We start from the raw sequence: 13907 nt of genomic DNA, 5'->3' as shown, positions 1-13907 counted from the left end.
CCTCTGTCTCGTCCCCCACCTAATCTCCAGTTTACTTCGGCCAGTTTTCCAGTACCTGTCTGCTGCCCTCTAGTGGTCAGAAACCTGCCTACTGGATCATGTCATTCAAGGGAGAAAAGAGAACCAACACATACATAGTACTAGTTTACTATTTACCAAGCATTTAAAAACATATTCTCTCATTTAATCCTCTCTCTCTCTCTCTCTCTCTCTCTCTCTCTCTCTCTCACACACACACACACACACACACACACACAGACACTCATACACAAACACACAAAATCCTGTAGGGAATGCATAGTCATCCCATATTACAGGCAAGAAATTGTAGTTTGGAGGGTTGAATGGCTTGCCCCAGCCACACAGAGTTGTTAGTTAAGTGGTGGGAACAGACTTAAATCCAGTATGGTGTACACTGGAACCACCGCTCTTCCCCTGGCTTCAGTCCCACGGTCAGATCCCTTGTCTCCCATGTGGGCAGTGAGTCCCCCGCATGTGGGGTTCTCTCTAAGGACTCAGCACCAACACAATGGACTGTGTCCTGTGGACCCTCCTAGAGCCCCTGAGCAGGGGTGGAGAGGAAGAGGCAAGAGACGTGTGTTCCAGTGTCTGCAACGCTGTGATCTGGGGTAAGACCCTTGGATATGCACTTCAGTGTCCTCAGGAGTAAAAATGAGTTTCTTAAGGAACCCTAAGATCTCTTCCAGATCCACTTTTTCACCCATCTAAAATGTAGGCTCTGTGTGTCTCCCCCTCCCCACCTCCTTCATTAAGGCCACATCCTGGGTGGTTCCCAGCTAGGGTGGGTGAAATGGTTACTCAAACAAAAGGTGACTCCACCTCCAGAGATTCTGCTCTCTTTAACTCTATAGCCCGAGGACTAAGAAAGTCCTTTGCAGAGAATCTGCTTCTCATCTTCCCAGTCTTTGAAACTACTGCGTGCCCAGCATAGAGGGTTAATGTCCAGAATCGCCTCTGCTGGGCCAGGGGGTCAGGAGAGCCTGGGGCTCTGAGTAGGATTTTCCCCAGCCCTCCAGGGGGCCTCCCCCAAGGAGCCCGAAGGGGGCACGCCCTCTATCCAGTCACTCACCCTGGAATGTGGGAGAACCGGCTTCTAGCCTCAGGGCTGCTCACGTGTTCCCTGCCCTGAGAGCACCTGGCTGGAGCTCCAGACTGCAGGGTGAGAAGGCATAAAGAATGAAAAGGCTATCAGCTTCCTTGCCTTCATGGGGTTTCTTTCTGGGAGAAATGAAGCCGAGATAAGAGATTCCTATAGGCTAGCACCTTGAGATAAGTGGGAAAGACTTGGATTGGAGGTCAGTGCCTTGGAGGGATGAGGAGTGGGGTGGGGACAGCACCCTTAATGATCCCTAAGATCTCTTCCAGATCCACTGGTCTTCCCCACAGAGCTTACCCAGATGGGGCCCGGGCTTTGGGGTGGGAAAATGGCAGGAGCATTGCCCCTTCAGCCTTAAAAAAACAGGCACATCCAGTAGGACTGTCGGGTACCAAGGTGGAGAATGGGGAGGGCTACACAGCTCAGGAAGCCCATGCTGTGAACTGCGAGGCCTTGCAAAGTTTGTGGAGTCAGAGAATGGCTTTTAGAGAAAGAGCTTTCGGTGACGCTTCATTATTACTGGGCTCACTGATGCAGAATATGGAAAGGAAGCTACTGGTCACAGAGCTGATAAACAGGACACTGAGCTGGGGAGCGGGGGGAGGCAACTGTATAGCCACAACATAGTCCTAACCTGTAACATGTGGTCAGAACAGTCCTGAGAGCCATGGAAGTGTTTTGCTAGCTACATGCCAGTGCTCAGAGTCGCTCTTACAATCCTGGGCCCCCAGATCCTGCTCCTGTGACCCATTGCACCACGTCTGCTGGTGGAGCTGTGTGTGCCCTGGTCAGGAGCACCCTCCAGCCACCATCTGGTCACCACTAGTCCCCCATTCTTGCAAGTGAGAACAAATCATGACCGAAGTTCTCTTTTTCAGCCCTTGCTCAGGGGAGGGAGGAGGCGGCATTGACAAGCTGAAGTCAAGGACAGAGCTGAACTGCAATGGAGACTGTATTTAAGAAAAGCGACTGAGACAAATTTAGCTATTTCTTTCGACTCTACCCTCATCCCACTCCCCAAACCAAGTTGCTAACCACTCAGCTCCCAAAGCTGAAGCCAGGAAATATGAACTGAGCGCCAAGTTCTGGACAGATTCTACTGATGACCACACCATTCACAGTTCCCCAGGAGCACAGGCAAGCGAGGCCTGGTGAAGCCGCAGGGATGGGGAGAAGGGTGGAGAACGAACCCTAAGACATGCTTCAAGTGATGGAAAAGATAAGCGGGAATGGTGCTGCAGGTAGAGAATGCAGCTGCCTTCACAGAACTGGAATGCTGCTCCCTTGTTCACATTTCCTACAGCAGCCACGCCACTCTGCCACATACTCCCCCCTATGTGTCCATGCGATACCCGCCTCCTTCTGCTTGGCCATTCCTCATGGCCAGGGAAACACTGTCATCCTCTGGGTCTCCCCCAGAGACCTTCGCTGAACACGCACACACAGAGGGGACCCTTGGTAGAAATTCAATAGTCAATCAATGACTCCACCTTATCTATTTTTTGCTTAAAAACATTTATTAAAAATAAGATTAAACCTGAAAAAAGAAGAACCAGAATGCCAGCCCTTTGCACAGTACTTGAAAAAATCAGCAAAAAGAGAGAAGGAAGGACGGAAAGAAGTTAGTTCTCTCCACTTCTACCCAGAGACTTAAGTGGGGAGCGGGGAGAGGCCCTCCAGTGGCAGCTGTCCCTCCAATGCCTGCGGCCTACAGGGAGCCAGAGAAGTTCCAACCAGAGCAGAGTCATCGATACCTAAGCCCGGAGAACAGATTATTCTGAGGGGATATATAAAGTTCAGGAAGTTGATCAGAGACCTGGAATTTGGGAACAAATGCTTCTGGAAGCCTGTGAAGTCTACAAAGGCAAGAGGCCATGCGCATGAGTCTCTAACCGCCCTTGGGCTCCACGATCTGCCGGACATAGTTGACAACGTTGCTGTGGAGCTGGGATGTGGTGGACGCAAGGGTCTCCTTGGCGAGAGTCTGGGCCACTTCACTGCCGCTCATCATTGCGTGGTACAGTGGGAGGGTATACTTCTGCTTCCCCTGCAAGAAATACACATCATGTGATAAGCAGCTTGCTTGAGGGTCTGTCCAGGCCTCTTGCACCCAGGAGCCGTCTAATAGCGGTCACGGGCAGGTGCTGAAAGGGCTGGCACGAGGAGTTTCCAGTCAGAAGGGCTCTAATTCTGACATTTTCTTGGGGGCAAAGATCCATCAACAGGGATCTCAATACGCATCCCAACCCATGCTAACACAGGAAGGTCTACATGCAACAAAACAAATGGGACGGGCTGGCACAATGGGACTCCAGACTTTTAGAAAGCTGTAGGTGTTAGCCACCAAGTTAATAGCAGATATCAAAGGCTGCGGTCCGTGAAGTTTAGGGACACATAAGGTCCAGCTGCAGTTAAGCAAAAGAAAATTCCCAAGTTGGTCGGGCCTGGTGGCTCACGCCTATAATACTAGCGTTCTGAGGGGCTGAGGCAGGAGGATCACTTGAGAGCAGGAGTTCAAGACTAGCCTGGGCAACATAGTGAGATCTCATCTCTATTAAAAAAAAAAAAAATTAGCCGGGTGTGGTGGTGTGTGCCTGTGGTCCCACCTACTTCAGAGACTGAGGCAGAAGGATCACCTGAGCCCGGGAGGTTGAGGCTGGTTCAGATGGTCAGCTGTGATTGTGCCACTACACTCCAGCCTAGGTAACAAAGTGAGACCTCGATGCGCGCGCACACACACACACACACACACACACACACAGAGTCACACGTCAAATTTACACAAATGTAAGCCAGTTACATCACAAGTTCCTAAGCTCCCCAGGCTTGAAGAAGCCATCAGAGGGCTCAGAATACCCCCAACAGACAAGCAGCTCCCATTCACACAGATGGGGGAATCTGAGTGAGCTGTGGATCCAGTTCAGCCCCACTCCCTGCTCTGGAATCTGACAACGTTCAGTTCATTCCAAGAGACCCTGGACCCTTCTCCAACAGAGCAACTCTCGCAGGGCAATGCAGGGTTCTGCTGGTGTCTCAATCGCTCCCATGTCACAGGGCTTCTGCAGGGAGCAGGGACCTTTCATCTCACCCTCACTCTTCGTGCTTGTCCTTTGGCCCCTTTCCCTCCAGTGTTTTCTGCATGACCAGCCCGGCATTACGCCATCACCCTCTTTCCCAGTTTTGGGTTAGCTTTGACTAGCTTTTCCCCTTCAGGTCTCTCCAGCTGATCTTAAAAAAAAAGGCCTGTGGGCTTCCTCTTTCCTCCCAGGCAAGGTGTCCACAGCCACCAAAGGCTGATTAGCAGGGTCCTGCAGGTCATTTGACCTCTCCCTCCATATCTCAGACAGATGAAGCTCTTGATGAGGCTCTGCCTTCGTGACTGTATCAAGTATGGCTGAGTGGTCCACGGGCAGTGGACAGGCAGGTGGGGGTCACCCACCTGGCTGTGCAGGAACTCCTTCACTTTCCAGAAATCTTCCTGGTGGTCGTTCTTAAGGACAATTTGGCCCCAGCGGAGCCGCAGCTCCGCATTCTGGGCATTTGAGATCTTGGGGTATGTCTCTCCAAACCTTTTCACATTCCCTGGAAAAGAGAAATAAATGACGTGTGAATGGCCTGCAGAGGACACAGAGGAGCCCCATTCTCAGGGATCCCAATGGGGCCCATGTCTGCCCTCAGGCCCTCCCAAAGCACTAGGGATAGACTAGGAGGTTCCCCGACCACTTGCTCTACCATTCACTCTGTTCATTTTACAATGGTAATGTTCTAGTCTCACATTTATTTTAATTTCTAAGGCTCTTCCACCAAATGTCCCTTAATATTATTACAGACTTCCAACTCTTTTCTTGCAATCATCCTATTTTCCTTCCCAGATTTAGGATAGTCCCCTAAAATATCCCATGCCATTTTTTCTCCTACCACTAACCTGCTAAAAGTTACCTCAGCTTTAAGTTTCTTTTATGCCCTAGTGAATATTACTCTGACTGCACAGCAACAAAGCATTAGTAGTTACAAGCTTCGGATGACTGGGTTCAAATCCCAGCCCGACCATTTACTGGCTGTGTGATGCACTTGTGCCCCAAGTTAATTCTTCATTACCTGAGGATTATAATCACACTACCTACTTCCAAGAGTAGTTGTGAGGATTAAAGAGCTTGCAAGCGTTGCCTGCAGAAGCCGAGGACTTGAGGAACGACAGGCTTTACTATTTTGTCCCCATGGTAGTGGTGGGTATAACCTACATCCTTCTGATGGCACATTCCTTGTGGAGTGCCACCCTCCCTGTTATATCTGGTAGTCACCTAGGCACAAGCATCACAACTCTTTCTGAGTCTCCCTCTGGCTCCTGATACAAAGCTCTGCACAAAAGAGCCTTGATTCACTATGCTTTCTTACCAGGAGGGAGAGGAGATTTCTGGAGGATCTTATCCAGGAAGTAGACCAGCTGGTAGGTCTTCCAGGGAGAGATGGCCACAGCTTCAATGGCCTTCGTGTCCAGCTCCTCAGCCGCCCACAACTGAGCCAGCTCTTCAGCAGGCTTCATGAGCAAGTCCCCAGGGGAAAGATCAGGGAGGTAGGGGGGCCAGCCAGGGGTATTCAGCCACCGATCAAACTCCAAACCTGTTTGGTATCAGCACAGAATATACTGTCAGAATTCTCTGGCCAGGTTACAGTCAACTTGCCCAAGCAACTCTCACAGACCCCGAGCTCCTGTCTCTCACCACCCCAAACTCTTCCTCCGGCATTTCACCTCTCTTCCCATACAATTACTTGCTCCAGCAGGGTCCCAGTCATAATAATATGTAGACACTGTCATAGTAGGACTGGACTGTGCCTGTTTCTGCTGTGAAAGTGTTTTTTGCTCCAAATTAACATTGTGTTGTCAAAGCCAAGCCGATGGATACCATCTTCAAGTATAGGTTCTCCTCGTGATGACCAGCTAAGAACCACGCTTAAGCACTAGGGCTCCAGGACAGGCTTCCTGGGCTCCTAGCCCAGCTCTACCATTAACTAGCTGGGAGGCCATGGACATGTTACCTCTTTGCACCTCAGTCTTATCTATAAAATGGAGGTGACAGGCCCTGCCTTAGTTGACAGTTATGAAGATTAAATGACCAAATACACGTTAAAAGCTTAACGTTCTGTCTGATGTATAGTAAGAACACAGTAATTATTAACTATCACTAGCTACAGAGTCTCATAACCTTCAGGTGCAGGCCTCCAACCAAAGAGCAGGTGCCAGTGAGGCCTAACTAACTGCAGCTGTTCCCAATGACAGAGTGACTCAGGGTTCACAGCATGAAGAAAGGGTACATCTAATGGACCATCTCACCATGACAGGATATTTTCCACTCACTTCAGAAGCAGTACCTCCCAGGCTGAAATTGGGACAGCCACTGGGACTGACTTTGCTCAGAAGGCAAAATGAGGCAGCTCCATGACCCTATGGCAGGGGCTGCTGCGCCTGCTCCTGCCCTGCAAGCTTTAGTTGGGGCAGTGGTAGCAGCAGTAGAGCCGCAACTCTCTGGGCAGAGTTAAGGGTCTGATTATGTGTGTCCAGGTGTGAGGAAAACATGGAGAAAGTAAGAAACAAACTAGGAGCAACAGGGGAGCAAGGAACCAAGAGAGGTAATTTTTGTGAATAAAGCCTGGGATCCCAGTTTGTGCCCCAAAAAGTCCCTGACCAGGCAACTGCGATCCAGTCTCTTCCCACCCACCTTGGTCTCCCCAGGTGTGGGTTAGATAGAGGCTGTGGGCCAGTTCCTCTGCTTACCTGCAATGGAATCCACTCTCCTTTTCTTCAACTCTGGGAAATATTCCAAGTAGAATTCCAGAAAGTCATCAGCTAAGATACTTTGGAATTTAAACTCATCGACATAGGCCTGTGAGGAGGGCAGTGCCTTTCAGCCACTCTCGGGTCCCATGGGGAGCTGAGCCTCTCTAAAGCTCGCACCCTCCTCCAACCCCTTACCTCTTTCGCCCCCAGCCTCCACCCTTGTACTCTGGCCCAGTTGCTTTATCTGTTCCTCTTCCTTCTCCCCTCATGTGAGAGTTGACTATACCTTGAGAAAATTGTCAAACTGATCCTGATCACCCACCAAGTGGGCCAAGTATGAGACAAAGCAGAAACCTTTCTCATAGGGGGTCTCGTTGTAGGTGTCGTCTGGGTCAACACCTGGCAGAGGAGAAAGCAGACACAGTTTGGGCATTTGCAACCCATCACCCTTATTGTTCTTCTCCAGCTCCAGATCCAAAGACTAACTAGGGAGGAGATCAGAATTCAGCTTCCCCAGGAACAGTGAAGCCATGGTTTCCAGATCCATCTTGGCCTCTCCCAGGGCACTTCAAAGGAGATCTTATTAGGATCATTAACTGTGGCCCTAATAAGAGGGCAAAGAAACCAGCCTTCCAGAGGAATTGACATGATTCCTTATTCCCAGGATATGCCTTTCTTGGGTAGGTTCTATCAACTTTTAGGACTGAGCACTGAGCTCAGTGTCTTTTCCAGCCTTGCTGGTCACCTCCTACATACTCAGCCTCTCCTCTCAGAACACTTTTTACAACCGTTCTAGGCTAAAACTAATTACCAGTCTACAAGAAGTTCGTTTTCATAGTCAATGGCATCAAGGAACATGAACTTCAATTGCACAAAAAGCTTTTACATTAGTCACACATGAAACTAAAGAAAAATGTTAGAAAGCAAAAAAAAAAAAAAACTCTGAACTTGGAGAAAGGATCTGGGCCTGAGTTCGGTTATACCCTGATTAGGTACATGACCTTGGATGAGTCACTGAACTTGTCTGGTACTCAATCCCAACATCTGTAAAATAAAGTCAATGCTTACTCTTCAGAACCCACAGGTCTGACTTGACAATAAAAAAGGAAAGGAACAGAGTCTTGTACACTGACATGGGCTGAGTGCAGTGGCTCGTGCCTGTAATCCCAGCACTTTGAGAGTCTGAGGTGAGAGGACTGCCTGAACCCACGGGTTTGAGACCAGCCTGGGCAACTTGGCGAGACCTTGTCTCTACAATAAATTATAAAAATTAGCCGGCGTGATGGTGCACACCTGTGGTTCCAACTACTTTAAAGGCTGAGGCGGAAGGATCGCCTGAGCCTGGTAGGTCAAGGCTACGGTGGCCATGAGTGTGCCACTGCACTCCAGTCTGGGTGACAGAGTGACACCCCCAACTCAAAATAAAAAGGAAGAACTGCACAGAAATAGACAGAAATCCTATCTGGCTGAGATGGCTTAGGTTCAGTCAGCCTAGAGGCCACAGAACTGACTAGAAAGACCTCTGGAGGGCCCTTCCTCCCAAAGGATGTATTCCAAGTGTGCAGTGATCAACATGAAGCTTGAATTAACTTGGGGCTCCAAGCTCAATTTAGAAGAGGGGGTGTTAGACAGATGAGCCTCCTGGACCTGGTTCAATCTTCACTCGGAGCTTGTTGAGTGGGTGTTCCTCTCCAGTGATGTCCATATGCTGACGCAGCAGGGCACGCCCGGTTGCAGCCTCCAAGCAGGTGTAAGCAGTCCCTGGGGCAAAATCAAACATAAGCCCCAAGAGTCTGTCACCATATCCAAGTGCATTTCCTGACAAAGACACTGTGCTGCCCTCTTGTGGCCTCAAGAAGAACAGTGACAGAAGCTTCCTACCAATATCCTCCTGGGGACCAAAGAGCAAATAATGTCACTGAAGGGAACCTGACTCAGTTCCTGGCTCCCCATTGCTCTGGGCTGCAAAGGACTTGGCTAGCTTAGGCTGTCAGTTTCTCCCATAATTGGGGGCTAGGGGATCAGACCTAACTGACAGTTACCTTTCTCTATCAATGAATTTTATTTTTAGATAATAATTTGATCTACCATGAAAACAGAATTTTTTTTTTTTTTTTTGAGTTGGAGTCTCACTCTGTCGCCCAGACTGGAATGCAGTGGCCACTCCCAGCCACCGCAGCCTCGACCTGCTGGGCTCCGGCAATCCTTCTGCCTCAGCCTTCCAAGTAGCTGGAACTACAGGCGCGCGCTACCACACCCAGCTAATTTTTTTTTTTTTCTTTTTATGATTTATTGTAGAGATGAGGTCTTGCTGCCCAGGCGGGTCTCGAACCCACGGGCTCAGGCAATCCACTCACCTCAGCCTCCCAAAGGCGCGGGATTACAGGCTGAGCCACCGAGCCCGGCTTAATTTTTTGATTTATTGTAGAGATGAGGTCTCGCCAAGTGGCCCAGGCGGGTCTCAAACCCACGGGCTCAGGCAATCCACTCACCTCAGCCTCCCAAAGAGTGGGATTACAGGCTAAGCCATCGAGCCCGGCTTGAAAACAGAATTTTTTTATCTGTCAGACGAGAGAAACTATGACCCCGAAAATGTTTAGGGGCTCCTAAGTCTCCTAGGTTTAAAAATAATTACAGGGAATAGTGTAAAGGAAGGAGACTAAGGTTTGTTTGTTTTGCAGAGATGGGGTCTTGCTCCTGGTCTTGAATTCTTGGTCTCAAGTGATCCTCCTGCCTTGGGCTCCCAAAGTGCTGGGATTACAGGAATAAGCTATCGTGCCTGGTCTGGGATCAGATTTTTGAACCAGCCATCTATGCCACTTACTAGGTGTTCTGAGTCTGAGCAAGTGACTTAACCTCTCTTGGCCTGTTTCTTCATCTGCATGATGGGATAATAATATTTGCTTGCAGGATTCCTACTGGCTGTTTAAGACTTTTGCAAACAGGCTCTTGCTCTATATACTCTGAATAAAAGTATAAATGTGTACAAACGTTCTAGGAGATAACTGAAAATATGAGGGACACACAAAAAGCCTTAGAGTTTATTTACTAAAAACTGTGTATTTGTTCTTACATGTTTAAACTTCAACTAGATGTAGGGGCACACACCTGTAATCCTAGCACTTTGGGAGGCAGAGGCAAGAGTACTGCCTGAGCCCAGGGGTTTAAGACCAGCCTGGGCAACTTGGCGAGACCTGGTCTCTACAATAAATCAAAAAATTAGCCAGGCATGGTAGCACGTGCCTGTAGTTCTGACTACTTGAAAGACTGAGGAGAAGGATCGCCGGAGCCCAGCAGGTCGAGGCTGCGGTGGCCGGGAGCGGCCACTGCACTCCAGTCTGGGTGACAGAGTGAGACTCCAACTCAAAAAAACAAAACAAAACAAAAAACTGCTCAATACTCAACACAGTGTGGGCCGGTGCACTGTCATGGTAGAAGAACCAGTCACCTGTTTGCCACAACTCGGGATGTTCCTTCTGCAAATGTGATGCAACCTTCTCAAAAACCTCCAGATAAAACCTTGGTCGGCCAGGCACGGTGGCTCATGCCTATAATCCCAGCACCTTGGGAGGCTGAGGTGAGAGGATTGTCTGAGCCAACAGGTTTGAGACCAGCCTGAGCAACTTGGCAAGACCTCATCTCTACAACAAATTTTTTAAAAATTAGCCAGGCATGGTGGTGCATGCCTGTAGTCCCAGCTACTTCGAAGGCTGAGTGAGACTTCGACTCAAAAAAACAAAAACAAAACAACAACAAAAAAAGAAAAATGTTTGAAAGACTCTGCTATTATCTCCCCTTTTCATACCCACCTGCATCCTGCAACCCCAGAAGGAGATCACATTGGGCTCACAGGATAAGGAATGGGAGACAGAGTCCTTAGGAGAAGGATGGGTACCTTACCAAAAAGGATGGTGGAGATCCTCCTCTGGGCATACATGGTGAAACCTTCATTGAGCCAGAATTCACCCCAGTTGGCATTGGTGACCAGGTTCCCAAACCAACTGTGGGAGATCTCATGGATGATGACATCAGCCAAGGAGCGGTCCCCTGCTAGCAGGCAGGGGGTGACAAAGGTCAGACAAGGGTTCTCCATTCCTCCAAATGGAAAGGATGGCGGCATGAAGAGCAAGTCGTACCTGCCAGGAAGGTGGGAGGTCACAGAGAGGACCTGGCTCCCAGAAGCAGACCCTGCCTTGGTTCCCCGAGCAACGGCTTTTCAGCCTACTGCCAAGCCACAGAGACGGTCACTACATAGGCGTAGTAGCCGCAGGCCCCATGCTGAACATAAAGCCCTGGTTCCTCAGTTCTTTTCCATGTGTCTCCCCTGTCTTGCTGGAACTTTCCTTTTCCAGGTGGTGTTCGCTGTCTCAGAGACAGCTTTCCATATCCTTCTGTTTCCCTCTCTCCTTCTAAGCAGGGCATGAGGATTATTAGCTCTATCACATTTAGCTCACTGGAGGCCAGCTTGGCATCATAAAGACCAAAGTGGAGCCTTTCATCTAAGGCTGCTAAAGTTTGAAGATGTCAAAAGGGAAAATCGGAGTAAGCCATGATTGTGCCACTACACTCTAGCTTGGGCAACAGAGTGAGATCTTGACTCAAAAAAAAGACAGATCAACACAGGCCCCTGTCCCCTGTATCCCCATCTCAAACTTGGGGAGTGCCAGGCACATTTTGATTAGGTCCCCTCCTCAGCCACAATGAGGAGCCTGGCCCATCCCTTCTGCTCCTCCTCTTCCTCTCCCTCATTTCTAGGATATGGATATGGTGCTCTGAGGGACAGAAGGAAGAGAAGCTGCCCCCAAAGGGAGAGTAGAAACCAGGGACTCAGTTTAACAAAAGACATTCGCAACAATGTGATACCACACCTTCCCCAAACATAGGGTCCAAAAAGTTTCTCTCCTGTTGCCAAAAACTCTTCGATCACCCCGTTGTACTCCTTCTTGGCAGCATCAATCAGGCAGGGCTCAGCCCACACACGGCTCCTAAAGATGAGAGTGCAGAGAAAGCAGAGTGGTGTTTAGAGACCATCGCAGCGACCTGATCCTGAAAGTATCTGCAGAAACTTCATCCCACATTTGAGTCAAATGAATGTGACAATGTGATCAGCCAGAGACAGGAGACGCAAGATCAGATCACCTGCACAGATCCAAGGGACTGCTCCCACACCTGAGAAGTAAGAACCCAAGACAGTTTCGTGGTGGTAGCAGCCACCTCCTCTGAGCAACAGGATCTAAACTCACAGGGCTATGAGGTTTTAGCTTTCACACTGATTGCGATCTTACAAAAGTTATTTAACCTCTCCGAGCTTCAGTTTCCCCATCTATAAAGTGAGCATACAAAAGCTGTTCCTACAGTGGCTTATACAGTACGTTAGTTTCTTTCTCCCTACTTATCAGAAAGATGAAGAAAGGATTCCAATATCAGAATCTCTGGAACTGAAAGGAAACATAAAGTAAACCTACTAATGCTAACAGAAAATTGCTAATTGCCTTAGGCGCAGTAATGCATGGTGGTTATAAGGAAAAATGTCTTTATTCTTCAAAGAGGCACACTAATTTACTTGCTTTTACTTTATTTTTAATTTGTGTGTGTATGTGTGTGTGTGTATGTTGGAGTCTCAATCTGTCACCCAGGCTGGAATGCAGTGGCATGCTCATGGCTACTGCAGTCTCGACCTGCTGGCCTCAGGCAATCCTTCCACCTCAGCCTTCTCCGAGTAGCTGCAACTACAGGAACATGCCACCATGCCTAGCTATTTTGTTTTTATTTATTGTAGAGGTGAGGTCTTGCCAAGTTGTCCAGGCTGGTCTTGAACCCCTGGACTCAGGCAATCCTCTCGCCTCCACCTCCCAAAGCACTGGGATTACAGGCATGGGCTGCTGCACCGGTGAAATTTACTTACTTTTAAATGATCTAGCAAAGACAAAAGCAAATTTACTCATAATTAAAACTAATATGACAAAATAGATGGTCTCAAGTGAGATAGCTGGATAGGCCGGACTTGGTGGCTCAGCCTGTAATCCCAGCACTTTGGGAGGCTGAGGCGAGAGGACTGCCTGAGCCTGGGGGCTTGAGAACAGCCTGGGCAACTTGGTGAGGCCTCGTTTCTACAATAAATCAAAAAATAAGCCAGACATGGTAGTGTGCTCCTGTAGTTCCAGCTACTTGAAAGGCTAAGGCAGAAGGATCGCCTGAGTCCAGCAGGTCGAGGATGTGGTGGCCGTGAACATGCCACTGCATTCTAGCCTGGGCCACAGAATGACTCCAAGTTTAAAAAAAAAAAAAGAAAGATGGATATAGAGGTGTTTAATCATCAGTCTTTTAGTTTTTTCTACATTTGATGTTTTCTTTCTTTCTTTTTTTTTTTTGAGTTGAAGTCTCACTCTGTCACCCAGACTGGAGTGCAGTGGCCCCTCCTGGCCACTGCAGCCTCGACCCACTCACTGGGCTCCAGCGATTCTTCCGCCTCAGCCTTCCGAGTAGCCGGAACTACAGGCGCGCACTACCACGCCCGGCTAATTTTTGATTTATTGTAGAGATGAGGTCTCGCCAAGTTACTCAGGCAGGTCTTGAACCCGCGGACTCAGCAATCCACTCTCCTCAGCCTCCCAAAGGCGCAGGATTACAGGCTGAGCCACCGAGCCCGGCTCCACTGGAACGTTTTAAGCCAACAAGCAATTGTCAGATGTAATTTTAAGAGATCACTCTGGCTGGAGGACACACAAAAAAATATGCTCAACTACAATGGGTGAGCTTCCCTAAGGAAAGCACACAGGAGGCCGGGCTTGGTGGCTCAGCCTGTAATCCCACACTTTGGGAGGCCGAGGTGAGTGAACTGCCTGAGCCCGTGGGTTCGAGACTCACCTGGGCAAATTGGCAAGACCTTATCTCTACAATAAATCAAAAAAATTAGCCTGGTGTGGTAGCGCGCGCCTGTAGTTCCAGCTGCTTGAAAGGCTGAGGTGGAAGGATCGCCGGAGCCCAGCAGGTCAAGGCTGTAGTGGCTGGGAG

The 13907-nt window shown here is 49.1% G+C and overlaps 1 protein-coding gene across 2 annotated transcripts in view; it reads right to left on the bottom strand.

The window, feature by feature from the left end:
* Nucleotides 1–2611: 2611 nt before the first annotated feature.
* RNPEP (arginyl aminopeptidase) overlaps nt 2612–13907 on the bottom strand; it is a 22085-nt gene continuing 10789 nt past the window's right edge. For both annotated transcript variants that reach the window (XM_021717129.1, XM_021717130.1), the window contains exons 4-11: nt 11762–11878; nt 10794–11029; nt 8541–8654; nt 7180–7292; nt 6891–6999; nt 5513–5737; nt 4557–4699; nt 2612–3164 (exon numbers count right to left, since the gene is read on the bottom strand). In XM_021717129.1, coding sequence (XP_021572804.1) covers nt 3006–3164; nt 4557–4699; nt 5513–5737; nt 6891–6999; nt 7180–7292; nt 8541–8654; nt 10794–11029; nt 11762–11878 — 1216 coding nt within the window. In that variant the 3' untranslated portion in view covers nt 2612–3005. The remainder of the gene's footprint in view (nt 3165–4556; nt 4700–5512; nt 5738–6890; nt 7000–7179; nt 7293–8540; nt 8655–10793; nt 11030–11761; nt 11879–13907) is intronic.

This window comes from Carlito syrichta, unplaced genomic scaffold, assembly GCF_000164805.1.
Source record: "Carlito syrichta isolate Samal-C Ts95f unplaced genomic scaffold, Tarsius_syrichta-2.0.1 Scaffold309294, whole genome shotgun sequence".
Lineage (NCBI taxonomy): Eukaryota > Metazoa > Chordata > Mammalia > Primates > Tarsiidae > Carlito > Carlito syrichta.
The sequence above is the reverse complement of the archived record's forward strand: the minus strand, read 5'-3'. Positions and strand labels throughout refer to the sequence as shown.